At 35.7% G+C, this 12,880-nt stretch overlaps 2 protein-coding genes across 3 annotated transcripts in view; one reads left to right on the top strand and one right to left on the bottom strand.

Moving 5' to 3' along the window:
• Window positions 1-1,884, bottom strand: part of LOC107597580 (serine/threonine-protein kinase ULK2-like) — a 35,815-nt gene extending 33,931 nt beyond the window's left edge. Inside the window, exon 1 of the mRNA XM_016288712.1 lies at window positions 726-1,884. Coding sequence (XP_016144198.1) covers window positions 726-815 — 90 coding nt within the window. The 5' untranslated portion in view covers window positions 816-1,884. The remainder of the gene's footprint in view (window positions 1-725) is intronic.
• A 6,722-nt stretch (window positions 1,885-8,606) lies between these two features.
• The window catches only part of LOC107597555 (fatty aldehyde dehydrogenase-like), a 12,588-nt gene continuing 8,314 nt past the window's right edge, over window positions 8,607-12,880 (top strand). For both annotated transcript variants that reach the window (XM_016288679.1, XM_016288678.1), the window contains exon 1: window positions 8,607-8,730. The gene's annotated coding sequence lies outside the window, so the exon portion shown is untranslated. The remainder of the gene's footprint in view (window positions 8,731-12,880) is intronic.

Raw genomic sequence — 12,880 nt, 5'->3', positions numbered from 1 at the left:
TCTGTTGACATATGTTGGACTTCTCCAAAACCAAAGACTCTAATTCAAATCCCAACAGTTACTAGTATCTATTCCAGCTTGTGAATTCAAGACATAGTATTTATGCCAATAGTTTTGAGTAAATTTCACTATTAGAATACATACTAGGTACTGAAAATGATGAAAAGATTCTAATCACTATTGGACTGGTAATTTAAAAACACTCGTATCAAAAATAGATACTAGTTAGTTTAATGCAATAATGTTTAAGCAGCTTGCCTTTTTCTCATAACATCCAGTGAATGTGTTTTGGGTATTTAGGTGGTGTCAAAATCAAGCACAAAAATCCATAATAAAATGTCCTGTCCCTCCGTCCAAACGTACAAGTAGACCGGTCAGTCCTATTGACGTCAGACGGCTTATTGACGGAGGCTGTTTTATGAATGAATGACTCCAGCAGTATGTGACCTATTCTAGCACACGTTACATAAAAACAACCCACGGTTTCTAATCAAGAACGGCTATGATCGAGAGATCTCACGTAAGATGTGCAAAAGCACAATGCATGCACTACACAAATCTATATTAACATGCATTTAATCCACGTAAATTAGAAATTTGAATGCCTTACTTTAACTGCGATGCAAATCGGAGAAACTAGATGCATTTAACACGCATGGCCCAAGATTTGCAGTGAATAATGATGCTCAGCCGCAAGGGTTCTAGCCAGTCATGTGATTATTTACCTTTTTATGTCTTCCCTTGAAGACGACCGCAAAGGCTCCGTGTCCGACGAGGTCTTTTCGGCTGTATTCAAAGTCTCCCACCGTCTCCATTTTTAATTTTTGTTTTTTGGCAGGTGTCCGGTGATACACAACAGCTTGTGATGGAGAGGCTGTCAGGGACAAGTTCTTCAAACTCTCGTTAATCCAGACTGTCTGGGTCTGTCCGAGAACCCTGTCATCGCCAAATTACCAGGCGATTTAGTACACTTGAGAGTTTTCTAACAGCTGCCTGGCCTAAAACCAAGACGAAGTCAGAATCAAAACAAAGGAATGGCTAAGTATGAAGTTTACTAGCTAGATGCGCAGGATGCACCTAACTAGTTCCGCTGTCGCTCTCTGACCCAGTTAACAAGACATTTCGCAAAATAGCTGGATGAAATAGCTAGTAATCAAACTCAAACATATATCGTTCCCAAGCTACATGATGTCAGTTCAGTCTGAAAGGAAAGAGCGCGGCTGCAAACGCCCTCTCTCCCTTACTGTAATAGTGCCTCGTTAACTCGATAACGGCGCGGTGGGTCATTGAGTTTCCCATCGCGAGCTGGCCAAAATGACAGCCAGAGAAAATCCAGCAGTATTTACAATTACAACGCAGCAGATAAATCGCAATAAATAATATCTAGAAATGTTCTACATCTATTTTACATATAGACAAGCGGTGCCGCTTATATAATGGCAGGTCAGTTCACAAAGAAATAAGGGTAAAAACGCGATCCAGCACCGTTCCGATGCGTTTAATGCAATAGTCATCTGTCCTTCTGCAAAAATATGGTACTCTCCTTCAAATCCATATGATAGCCGGGTACACCATTTCTTCAGTTCACCCCTCTGTCCTGCTTTCGATCTCGCGGGACAAAGCAGGAAAACATCAGTGGTTCACGTTTGAGAAACGCAGGGAAAGGCGTTAAAAGCACGATCCGTTATGTGAAGGGGATTTAAAGTTTATCTTCAGTTCGTTCGGAGATGTTGACCATGATCACAGCTTGCTGCATTTACAATGACAGAGACCTCTCACAGGAGAAGAGCATCATAACGTGTTCCTCCGCGCAGGCGAGTGCGTCGCCCTCCGCGAAAGATAGTCCCGCTCGCAACACAGAGCCTATAAGCTCTGCAAGAGTATACAAATGCGAACATTTTTAATTTTCCACCAGAATACCGTTTTAATAAGCAATTACGAAAGAAAGAAAGAAATTAAGTAGTAAGGCTAATTATACCTATTACGAGCATGAAAAACACGCTCTTGAAATGTTCATAATGTTGAACAAATACATAAGCGTGATAATTACATAGAATGCGTTTTGAGAAACGCAGGGAAAGGCGTTAAAAGCACGATCCGTTATGTGAAGGGGATTTAAAGTTTATCTTCAGTTCGTTCGGAGATGTTGACCATGATCACAGCTCGCTGCATTTACAATGACAGAGACCTCTCACAGGAGAAGAGCATCATAACGTGTTCCTCCGCGCAGGCGAGTGCGTCGCCCTCCGCGAAAGATAGTCCCGCTCGCAACACAGAGCCTATAAGCTCTGCAAGAGTATACAAATGCGAACATTTTTAATTTTCCACCAGAATACCGTTTTAATAAGCAATTACGAAAGAAAGAAAGAAAGAAATTAAGTAGTAAGGCTAATTATACCTATTACGAGCATGAAAAACACGCTCTTGAAATGTTCATAATGTTGAACAAATACATAAGCGTGATAATTACATAGAATGCTAGACTCGAGTGCTAATTTATTGTTAATAGCACAAAAACAATATGACAGCTCTTGGTGCTTTCCCTGGCGGCGGCTGCCTGTATGAACACACAAATAGAAACAAAATTGTTCCCTCTTGTCAATAAAGGCCTCATTGGCATCCTCTGGTGGTAAAACAAACTGCAAAGATGATTTTCTTCCTTAGTATTTTTGTCGTTTTCCATTTAAAATATCTAAACATTCAGAAATTAAGATACATTTACCTCAGCAGGAAAATTACTTAAGATATTAAGATAATTAAGATATTAGGTTTTGTTTTCTGAGAAAAAAAAACTATTAAAATTAAGTCAGTTTATGGTTAAAACAAGAAAGTATCTATGAACTGGGTAAGAACAATTGTTTTGTTTTGTTTTTGAATTAAGTTTATTTTCCTTAATTACCCCATCAACAGTTTTTTTTCTTTCTTATTTTAGCTTAAACTCACTTATCTTTGATAAATGTTGCAGATAATATCTTTAAGAAATATTTGGTATTTGTACAGGAAAACAAGACATAAATACAGAGTAAGAAATTGCATACTGGTAAAAAATGTATAGCCTGAATGCACTGTAAGTCGCTTTGGATAAAAGTGTCTGCTAAATGCATGAATTATTATTATTATTAACTATTATCAAATCATTTTTGTAGTGCAGCATCCCCAGAAGTTTTGATTGCAAGATATACTGTATGGGGATAATGCTATAAACAATAACATACATGACTGCTGTTATTGCTAAAAAGCCACATGCCGAGTGACTCGTGTCTTAACATGCCTTTCACATATCCATGTGAGGCATCAAACTAAAAGATTTATTGAGGTTCCAATCCAGACACAGGTGGATCCTTCTCTAACGTCACTTTATGATCACTTAGCGTTGGAGAAGTCAGTTTCCATTGGCTGTTGTGGTCAAGAATTCCTTTTGTGATTTAATGGGAATTCTGGCCTACCTCTTAAATGCAATAATTCATAAATAAGCCTCTCATTAATACTATAAAGTCTGTACTGTATAATATTTGATACTCACATTTCATAGTCCTCTAAATTATCAACAAGAAATTGTTAAACTACATAAAACTACAGAGATTTGATCATAAAACTAAGCATTTAAATATCATCTTACTAAGACATATTATTGCACTCTAAAAAATGCTGGGTTAAATACAACCTAGTGCTGGGTAAAATAGGGACAAACCCAGCAATTGGGCTGTTTTGACCCAGCGGTTGGGTTAAATGTTTAACCCAACCTTCTGGTAGTAACCCAACCGCTGGGTCAAAACAGCCCAATTGCTGGGTTTGTCCCTATTTTACCCAGCACTGGGTTGTATTTAACCCAGCATTTTTTAGAGTGTGGGAGATACAGAGTGAAAACTTATATTTATATGTATTTTATGTAAGTAGTCTGCTATACTGATATTAAAATCTCATTGATTTACAATACAAGCTATCAGAATTTAATTTTACTTTTGGCCATACAAATTCTATATTTTTGCTTAGTTTGGGCCTCTGAATTAAACAGAGGTGTTTTTTTTCCTCCTAGAGGATGATATCCAAATTCTCCTATCATACTATATGAGCCATAAAAGCCTGATAATATGATTCTCAACAAATATCTAAAAACAAAAGTTTGCATATTTTGTCTAAAGAGTCAATAAACTGAATTTAGATCAAAATATGGTAAGTATCATGAGACGTGAAAGCATAAAGGTAATAACCAAATAATAAACATGATTTTACTTATACCATGTCTAAAAACAATGGTAAATTGTACTTTTTTTGTCGTTAATAAAGTCATTATGTCACAACATAATCCAGCTTGAGCAGTTTCCTCTGTTTCTAGTGCAATTATGTTGCATATCATACATTTGAAAACAGGAAGGTATCATATGAAAATACATGGTACTTTGATATATATCATAGAACTAAGTGATTACCATATTCATGTACCATGATATATACAATAATATATGCATCAGATATATGGTAAGATAGGGTAAAATGCTGCACAGCTGGGCAAGATGACTGTACATAACAGTGAGAATGGGATGAAATGATAGATTATAATGGGAGAAAAATCCAACCAAGTGAGTAGTCATTAATGATTGAGGATCACTAAATAAATCCTGCTAGAACCTACCAGAATTTTGGCTTACCTTTTTCTTCCTTTTCAGCCTCTCCATATTTCTTGTTCACAACCTCAAGTTTCAGTTCATTATTGGCATCTGCAATTACAAAGTCAAGACACAGGTTAAAACAGAATTAATTAAATAATATTACAATTAATTAATTCTTCAAATTGTGAACAACAATATGTTTGTGCATATGCATGCTCCTTCACAAACAATATTCATTGTTTCAGGCTCCAAACACAGATTTGTTCAGTAGATTCACAAGATTTGTTTAGTATTCTCCTTCACAAGCCATACTCAAATGCCAGCTTGTGTATGTAAATGTAAATTATGTCAAAATGCAATAGATCGGTTTTCAAAAGGATATTTCTACCTGCTGATCTCACTAGTCCAGCAGGCGGCGGTATATATCAATGTAGTCTATCCGCCATAAAACAGAAGAAGAAGAAGAAGACCACCAATGACCCCGACCAAAAAACTTATACTGACGAAGTGAAAGCAAAGAGTATAGAAGACCAAGAGGCAAAACTCTGTAGAACGTTCCATTGCAACAGCGGCGCCCAGCAGCAGCCCTGCGCTTCCACTATTCTGGAGTGAAAGCGAAAGCAGTCCACTAGCTTCTAGCTGTCGCTATGGCAAATATCAGCTGCTTTGTATAAAAAAACATACATTAAAGCCGAAATACAGCCTGAACGATGACAACAATAACGTACAATCACTAGACTAGTGATCATCAAATCCTTTTAACAATTTATTTTACAGACTTTATTTTAAAGTCTTCGCTTTTTTCACAAAAACTTTTGCTCTCAAGAAACCATAAAATATTGAAAATATTTTAAGTTCTAGTGTTATCATTATAACCACTGAATTAATACCAACATATGAAATTAAATTAATGACAGAAAAATTAGGAATGTTGGACAATAAATATATAACAGGAATATAACAGCTTGACAGTAAACTGTTTTTTTTTTGCTGTATTGTCCTATATTAATGTCCGTTAAAGGAAGACTGTAAACAAAAAACTTTTTATGTAAAAAAAAACAAACATATACAGCCACTTCCTCCAAAATTGTTTAATTAATTAATTATGACAGAGACACAGCGATGCATCATGTTATAATTTAGATCATCAAGTTTGTAGTGTGTTCCAGGGGATTAAAACGTACAATATATAGACCTATTTCAGACCTAGTAGAGTAATAGTAAATAATAATATACTAAGTAATTGTAAATGTGTAAAGTTGTTTAAGCTCATTACTATGGTTTATTATTTATCATTATTATGGTTTCTGTGGCTAGGACCTGCAATTCCTAAAAGGATTTAAGTTTACTACTAGACTAAAAACAGTTAAACCAGTAAAACATGGAGTGCCACAAGGATCTGTCCTAGGTCCTCTGCTATTTTCGATATACATGTTGCCACTTGGTAATATTCAGAGGAGAACTGGCCTCCCGACTGAGCCTGGTTTCTCCCAAGTTTTTTTTCTCCATTCTGTCACCGATGGAGTTTTGTTTCCTTGCCGCTGTCGCCTCTGGCTTGCTTAGTTGGGGACACTTCATTTCCAGCGATATCGTTGACTTGATTGCAAAGATATTATTTAAACTGTACTGAGCTGGATGTTGACATCACTGAATTCAATGATGAACTGTCTTTAACTGAAAAATGAGTGTTTACTATTGTCATTTTGCATTATTGACACTATTTTCCTAATTAATGCTGTTCAGTTGCTTTGTCACAATCTGTATTGTTAAAAGCGCTATATAAATAAAGGTGACTTGACTTGACTTAAAGGGGTCATATGATGCTATTTCAAATTTTCCTTCCTCTTTGGAGTGTTACAAACTCTTGGTGCATAAAGAAGATCTGTAAAGTTGCAAAGACTAAAATCTCAAATCCAAAGAGATATTCTTTATAAAAGTTGAGAGTCAAACACGCCTACCTAAAACGGCTCGTTCTAACACGCCCCCACATGTCTACATCACTATGTGGGAAGATTTGCATAACACCGCCGCAAATGTTCACGCAAAAAAAGAAGGTGTAAATTTTATTCTTGCTGTAGTATTGTTGCTGCCGCCGCCATGCCGTGGAGACACTGTGTTTCATTGTGAATAATAATATAATATATTATATATGCATCTATATACACTACCATTCAGAAGTTTGTGGTTGGTGATTTTTTTTTTTCTGTTTTTGTTTCGAAAGAAAACTTTCATGCTCACCAAGTCTAAAAACAGTAATATTCTGAAATATTATTACAAATTAAAATGACTGTTTTCTATTTCAATATATTTTAAAATGTAATTTATTCCTGTGATGGCAAAGCTGAATTTTCAGCAGAGCCATTACTCCAGTCTTCAGTATCACATGATCCTTCAGCGATCATTCTATGCTGATTTTTTTGCTCAAGAAACATTTCTTATTATCAGTGTTGACAACAGTTGTGCTGCTGAATATTTTGTGGGAACTGTGATACATTTTTCAGGATTATTTGATGAACAGAAAGTTCAAAAGAACATCAATTATTTAAAATAGAAAATGTTGAAAAACTATGTAAAAGTCTTTATTGTCACTTTTAATTAATTTAATGTGCATCCTTGTTGAATAAAAGTATACATTTTCACACACACAAAAAAAACAGGCTGTAAAGAAGTACAGAGAGCCTCTGTCCCTGTGAAAGAATCACACGGTTGGAGATTTTTCCGCCTTTAATAAGTAACTAAGTAAGCTGAGCAGCAAGAAATTTGCTGCATATGGTTCAGTACTTTCCCCCCAATAGCTGGTGGAAGGGAAAATCTGTTCCTATTCATGCCTTTACATATCTGTCATATTGTTCCTGTAGGAATATTGTAAAATAGAAGCCTTTGACCTTTATACTCTAGACCTGATTAGGGTTGGAGCTAAGCTCTGCAGGACAGTGGCCCTCCAGGGCCGAAGTTGCCCATCCCTGATCTAGATTGTTATAAAACACAACAATGCCTTACAATAATCCACTGTCTGATTTAGTCATAAACGACATGCACCTTGAATTGTCTTCCTACTGTAAAGCATTTCTTGTGAAAATATTTCATCTGTGTTTTGTGCCTTGCAGAGGATTTTGCGACGATGAGGACAACCTGAAGATTGTCTCTTTGACCCATCATCTTAGAGGGCTGTTGATGTGACTCCTTGCATATTGAAGATGTTACTAGCACTCATACTTTAGACACAAGGGTCTATTATGTTCTTGAACACCCTTTTAAATCAGATGATATAGATTCATGTCTTGTTACTTGAACTTATTTATTTATTTATTTATTACAGGGACAATGCATATTAACAAACATTTCTGTCAATATGCCAGAATTAGCCAGAAGGCTATTTTTCACCTGCAGTCCCTAGACAGATGGTAATAGTCACCCTAAAAGAGAGTAAAATTACATATTAACATAACAATAAAACAATTACAATACATTTAGTAAAAAGTACTATTAAGCTATGATGTACAATAGAAATGCAACAGACAAACATCAGACAAATACATGAACACATACACACACAAAGCAAAAAACTCAACAGGTCTAGTAGTAAGCTAATGTTGACAGCTCTGATTATCAATGAGCCATTTCTTTAACTGGATCTTAAATGTACTATATATGTTTAGATTTCTAATATAAATTTATGGGGGTGAGGTTCCACTCAGTAGCAACTTCTAAAGTCATTTTGCCTGATAGGAACAGAACTCTTGGTAATGTTTTATAATAGCTTTAATTAGTAATTAGCAATCACTATAAAATGAAGTAAAACATAAATAAGAGCCTAACCATCTGAATAATGTTTTTTATAAATGAAAGTTACAATAAATTAGCCCACGTTCTACTATTAATAGTGCGATTTTGTGCATCATATCGAATAAACACCATCGCCTGTGTTACACCCACTTTTGTAGCTGTTCTTTATATAAAGAGCAGATAATGTTCCATTGTAAATTGACCCGCGTGCAGTAGGTTCAGCCGGTTTGCGCCGCCCTCTGCTGAACACAATAAACACAGCTGGCTGTTCTGCTCTCCCGTGGCGCCACCGAAGTGTTCCGCTATTCTGAACCTTCTGAACAAACGATTTTATGTAAGTATTAGACAAGATATGCAGTGCGTTAATATGGTTCCCGAATGGCTGCCTGACTTTTACAAACAGACTTCCAAATGTTTTTACATTTGTTGTGTTCACGCGAACAACTGTGTCTAATCATAAACAAAGTCTCGTGAAATGAAAATGTAAACATGGAGCTAGTTTTAAACTCATTTATTCCCACCGGTAACATTTGTGACTGAAACTTTTGAGTTTAGAGAGTCTAAAAGTAGTCGTCTTCGTGTAGTTTAAACCGAGATGTCAACTCTCAGTGAAAGTGCACATTGTTTTGATTTCTTTTTTGGTTCGTGAGTGCTTAATGGTCACGTGACCAGAGCTGTCTACCCTAATAATGTCTGTAAAAACTCCATAGAACATGTCATAATACAGATACATATCATAGGCTCTTTTATTAATTAGGTGACCAAATTCTGCAGTACGACCAGTAATGTCTATCATGAACCACTGTCTAGTAATTTTTTTATATTAAAAACATATAGCTATTAAAAAAAACAAAACATGATATTATCATACAAATACCTTAAAAACAATAGATTATACATGAATAGACTTTATAGCTCTCCTGTTATTACAAAGCTAAATAACAGGTACATCGTTTTATTAGGGATGCACCGAAATGAAAATTCTTGGCTGAAAATTTTGGCAAATTTTATTTTCCACCATTGCATAAATTAAAAAGCCAAAATGTGATTTTTACTGTTTTGTTTTGCTTTTCAAAGAAAAAAAAATTCAATTACAAAACAACAAGTTAAAAATATTTAACACTGAACATTTGTAACATTCTAGCAGACACTATACCAACAAAGCACAATTTAACTTAAAATTAATAAGGTAGTAAAATAATAATTTTTGGCCCCTTCTTGAATCAGGCATGTATTATTATATATTTTTTTTACTGTACAATTAAAAGCAGCCTTGCTGAGAAGACACTTCTTTTAAAACATTAGAAAATATTACAGATCCTAATTTGAACACTATGTGTGAATGTTATAATAACTATTAAAACAGAGCAGTTGTAATGATTATTATCATTATTATTGTCTTACTTTTTATTTTATTTTACAAAACAACAGTAAAATTACAATACTAACATTTATGAATGTTGATAAGAGTTCTTGCTTTTTCTCAACTTTTATTTAGGCGGAAACCGTAGGAAGACCTCAGTGCTTATTTTTGTTGACAACAGATTTATAAATGAGTCTCATTACGAATACGTCGTACGTATCGCATTGTCACATGCCTTGTAAAAATTCATAAAATGTGACTGAGCAACTGACGACTGTATCAGCTCAGATTTCCCTCGCGCTTTAGACTTTGAACCCTGGTTAACTATGGAAAGCCATATGGGTCATAATTCGCACGCTTTCCACCGCCGTATCGATATTAAAACGCCGTTTTCATAACGCCGCCAGGCGTTAAATAAGCGCCGTTAGGCGATAAGTTAACGGCAGACGCCACCACGCGTTAAAATAACGCCACACGCCGACCGACGTTAAGTTAACGCCACACGCCACTTAAGATGCAGATTTATTTGCTCATCTTAAAAATATTTAACACTGAACATTTGTAACATTCTAGCAGACACTATACCAACAAAGCACAATTTAACTTAAAATTAATAAGGTAGTAAAATAATAATTTTTGGCCCCTTCTTGAATCAGGCATGTATTATTATATATTTTTTTTACTGTACAATTAAAAGCAGCCTTGCTGAGAAGACACTTCTTTTAAAACATTAGAAAATATTACAGATCCTAATTTGAACACTATGTGTGAATGTTATAATAACTATTAAAACAGAGCAGTTGTAATGATTATTATCATTATTATTGTCTTACTTTTTATTTTATTTTACAGAACAACAGTAAAATTACAATACTAACATTTATGAATGTTGATAAGAGTTCTTGCTTTTTCTCAACTTTTATTTAGGCGGAAACCGTAGGAAGACCTCAGTGCTTATTTTTGTTGACAACAGATTTATAAATGAGTCTCATTACGAATACGTCGTACGTATCGCATTGTCACATGCCTTGTAAAAATTCATAACAATGTGACTGAGCAACTGACGACTGTATCAGCTCAGATTTCCCTCGCGCTTTAGACTTTGAACCCTGGTTAACTATGGAAAGCCATATGGGTCATAATTCGCACGCTTTCCACCGCCGTATCGATATTAAAACGCCGTTTTCATAACGCCGCCAGGCGTTAAATAAGCGCCGTTAGGCGATAAGTTAACGGCAGACGCCACCACGCGTTAAAATAACGCCACACGCCGACCGACGTTAAGTTAACGCCACACGCCACTTAAGATGCAGATTTATTTGCTCATCTACATGGACACACCTCTCATGGCTACAAGGACTCTACGGCAAGTCGGAGCATCCAGTTTGCAAGAGCGCGAAGATGGCAAGTACAGCCCTTACAATTCTAGATGTAGGGGGAAAATGCCCCTGAATGAGCTTTTGTCTCATAAAGTTATCACACGAGTCATGAATGAGTGCAAATTTGGAAATTATTTTATACAACAGTTAAATAAATAAATAAATAAATATTTTGTGTGTGAATTTGCACATGCTATAATGTAAGCATCATTAATGACCCCTTTCAGGGGCATTTTCCCCCTACATCTAGAATTGTAAGGGCTGTACTTGCCATCTTCGCGCTCTTGCAAACTGGATGCTCCGACTTGCCGTAGAGTCCTTGTAGCCATGAGAGGTGTGTCCATGTAGATGAGCAAATAAATCTGCATCTTAAGTGGCGTGTGGCGTTAACTTAACGTCGGTCGGCGTGTGGCGTTATTTTAACGCGTGGTGGCGTCTGCCGTTAACTTATCGCCTAACGGCGCTTATTTAACGGCGTTTTAATATCGATACGGCGGTGGAAAGCGTGCGAATTATGACCCATATGGCTTTCCATACATGCAATGCGCGCGTGTGTTAGAACACATAACATTCTGCAGTTTATTTACTCATTGTTTAAGGCCATTTGGCGATTTCAATCATCATACAGTAACCAGCAACAATCACCCTTGCTCTTCTCATTGAAGACATGCGATGCAGTCCTAAACAGTCTCTCGCTGTTGGTGCTTGTAATGATTGTTGCGTCTTTCTCCGACAGTTTAAGTGCTTCCACACTGCTGGTGTGTGTGCTGCATAATAAAGAGTGCGCCTCTCACTCTGCACTGGTTGCTATTTGATCGCGTCTTATCATTGTTCGGTACCATTTATTCGGTCTTTTCGCTTATTAACACCGAAAGAGCTTTTTTTTTGCTATTTTCGGCCGAATAATTTCGGTTGCCGAGCATTCGGTGCATCCCGAAGTTTTATACTTCTTTGAAAGCTAGGACATATGGTATTTTGTGGAAAAATTTACATTTGTGTATTTAAAATGTATTTAATAGAATTGTACGATTAATTCAAAATGCCTCATTTTTAATGTGGTTATGATATTTTAAAGAAAGATAACATTTTTAAAAGGCAAAATGATTTTGTCAACTATAAACACAGACTTATCCTTCCGTATTTTCACAGCTACATTGTGGAAAACGATGGTGCAAACTGTGTAGTTTCCATTTTCAAAGAACAAAAAGAGAAGGTCAAATCAATGTCCTTTTAAATTTATAAAGAAAGCATTTAACAGGATAACATGAATGTATTATCTTAATATTATGCAAATGTCTTTTCATTTGTAACAACATTTTTAATTAAAATAATAATAATAATAACCAAACATTCTCCCAGTTGAGATCACCAACAAACTTGGTCCAGTAAATAATGGTAGCCTATATGATTTGGTGGTTGATTCATTTTGAAAGTAAGAGCAAGTAAAAGTAAGTAAGGTTAATAAGTTACATATAGAGAAACAGCACCAGAATGAATGGCACAGAATAGAAGAGAATTTTATTAGGGATCACAGAAAATTTCAGAAAAAGTCTAAATGATTCATCATATGGTATAATTTAACAACTTAAATATTTCTGTGCTAACAAAGTATGATGATAAAAGGCAGAGAATTTCACAGGTATTTTATCTGTTAGTCCCAAGGCCACACCAAGCAGGTTAAAGATACAATCAGAAATAAAGTTCCACTGTTTATTCATTTTTAATCAATACATTTTAAAGTA

The sequence above is a fragment of the Sinocyclocheilus grahami genome, unplaced genomic scaffold, assembly GCF_001515645.1.
Source record: "Sinocyclocheilus grahami isolate Dianchi unplaced genomic scaffold, SAMN03320097.WGS_v1.1 scaffold233.1, whole genome shotgun sequence".
NCBI lineage: Eukaryota > Metazoa > Chordata > Actinopteri > Cypriniformes > Cyprinidae > Sinocyclocheilus > Sinocyclocheilus grahami.
The sequence above is the reverse complement of the archived record's forward strand: the minus strand, read 5'-3'. Positions and strand labels throughout refer to the sequence as shown.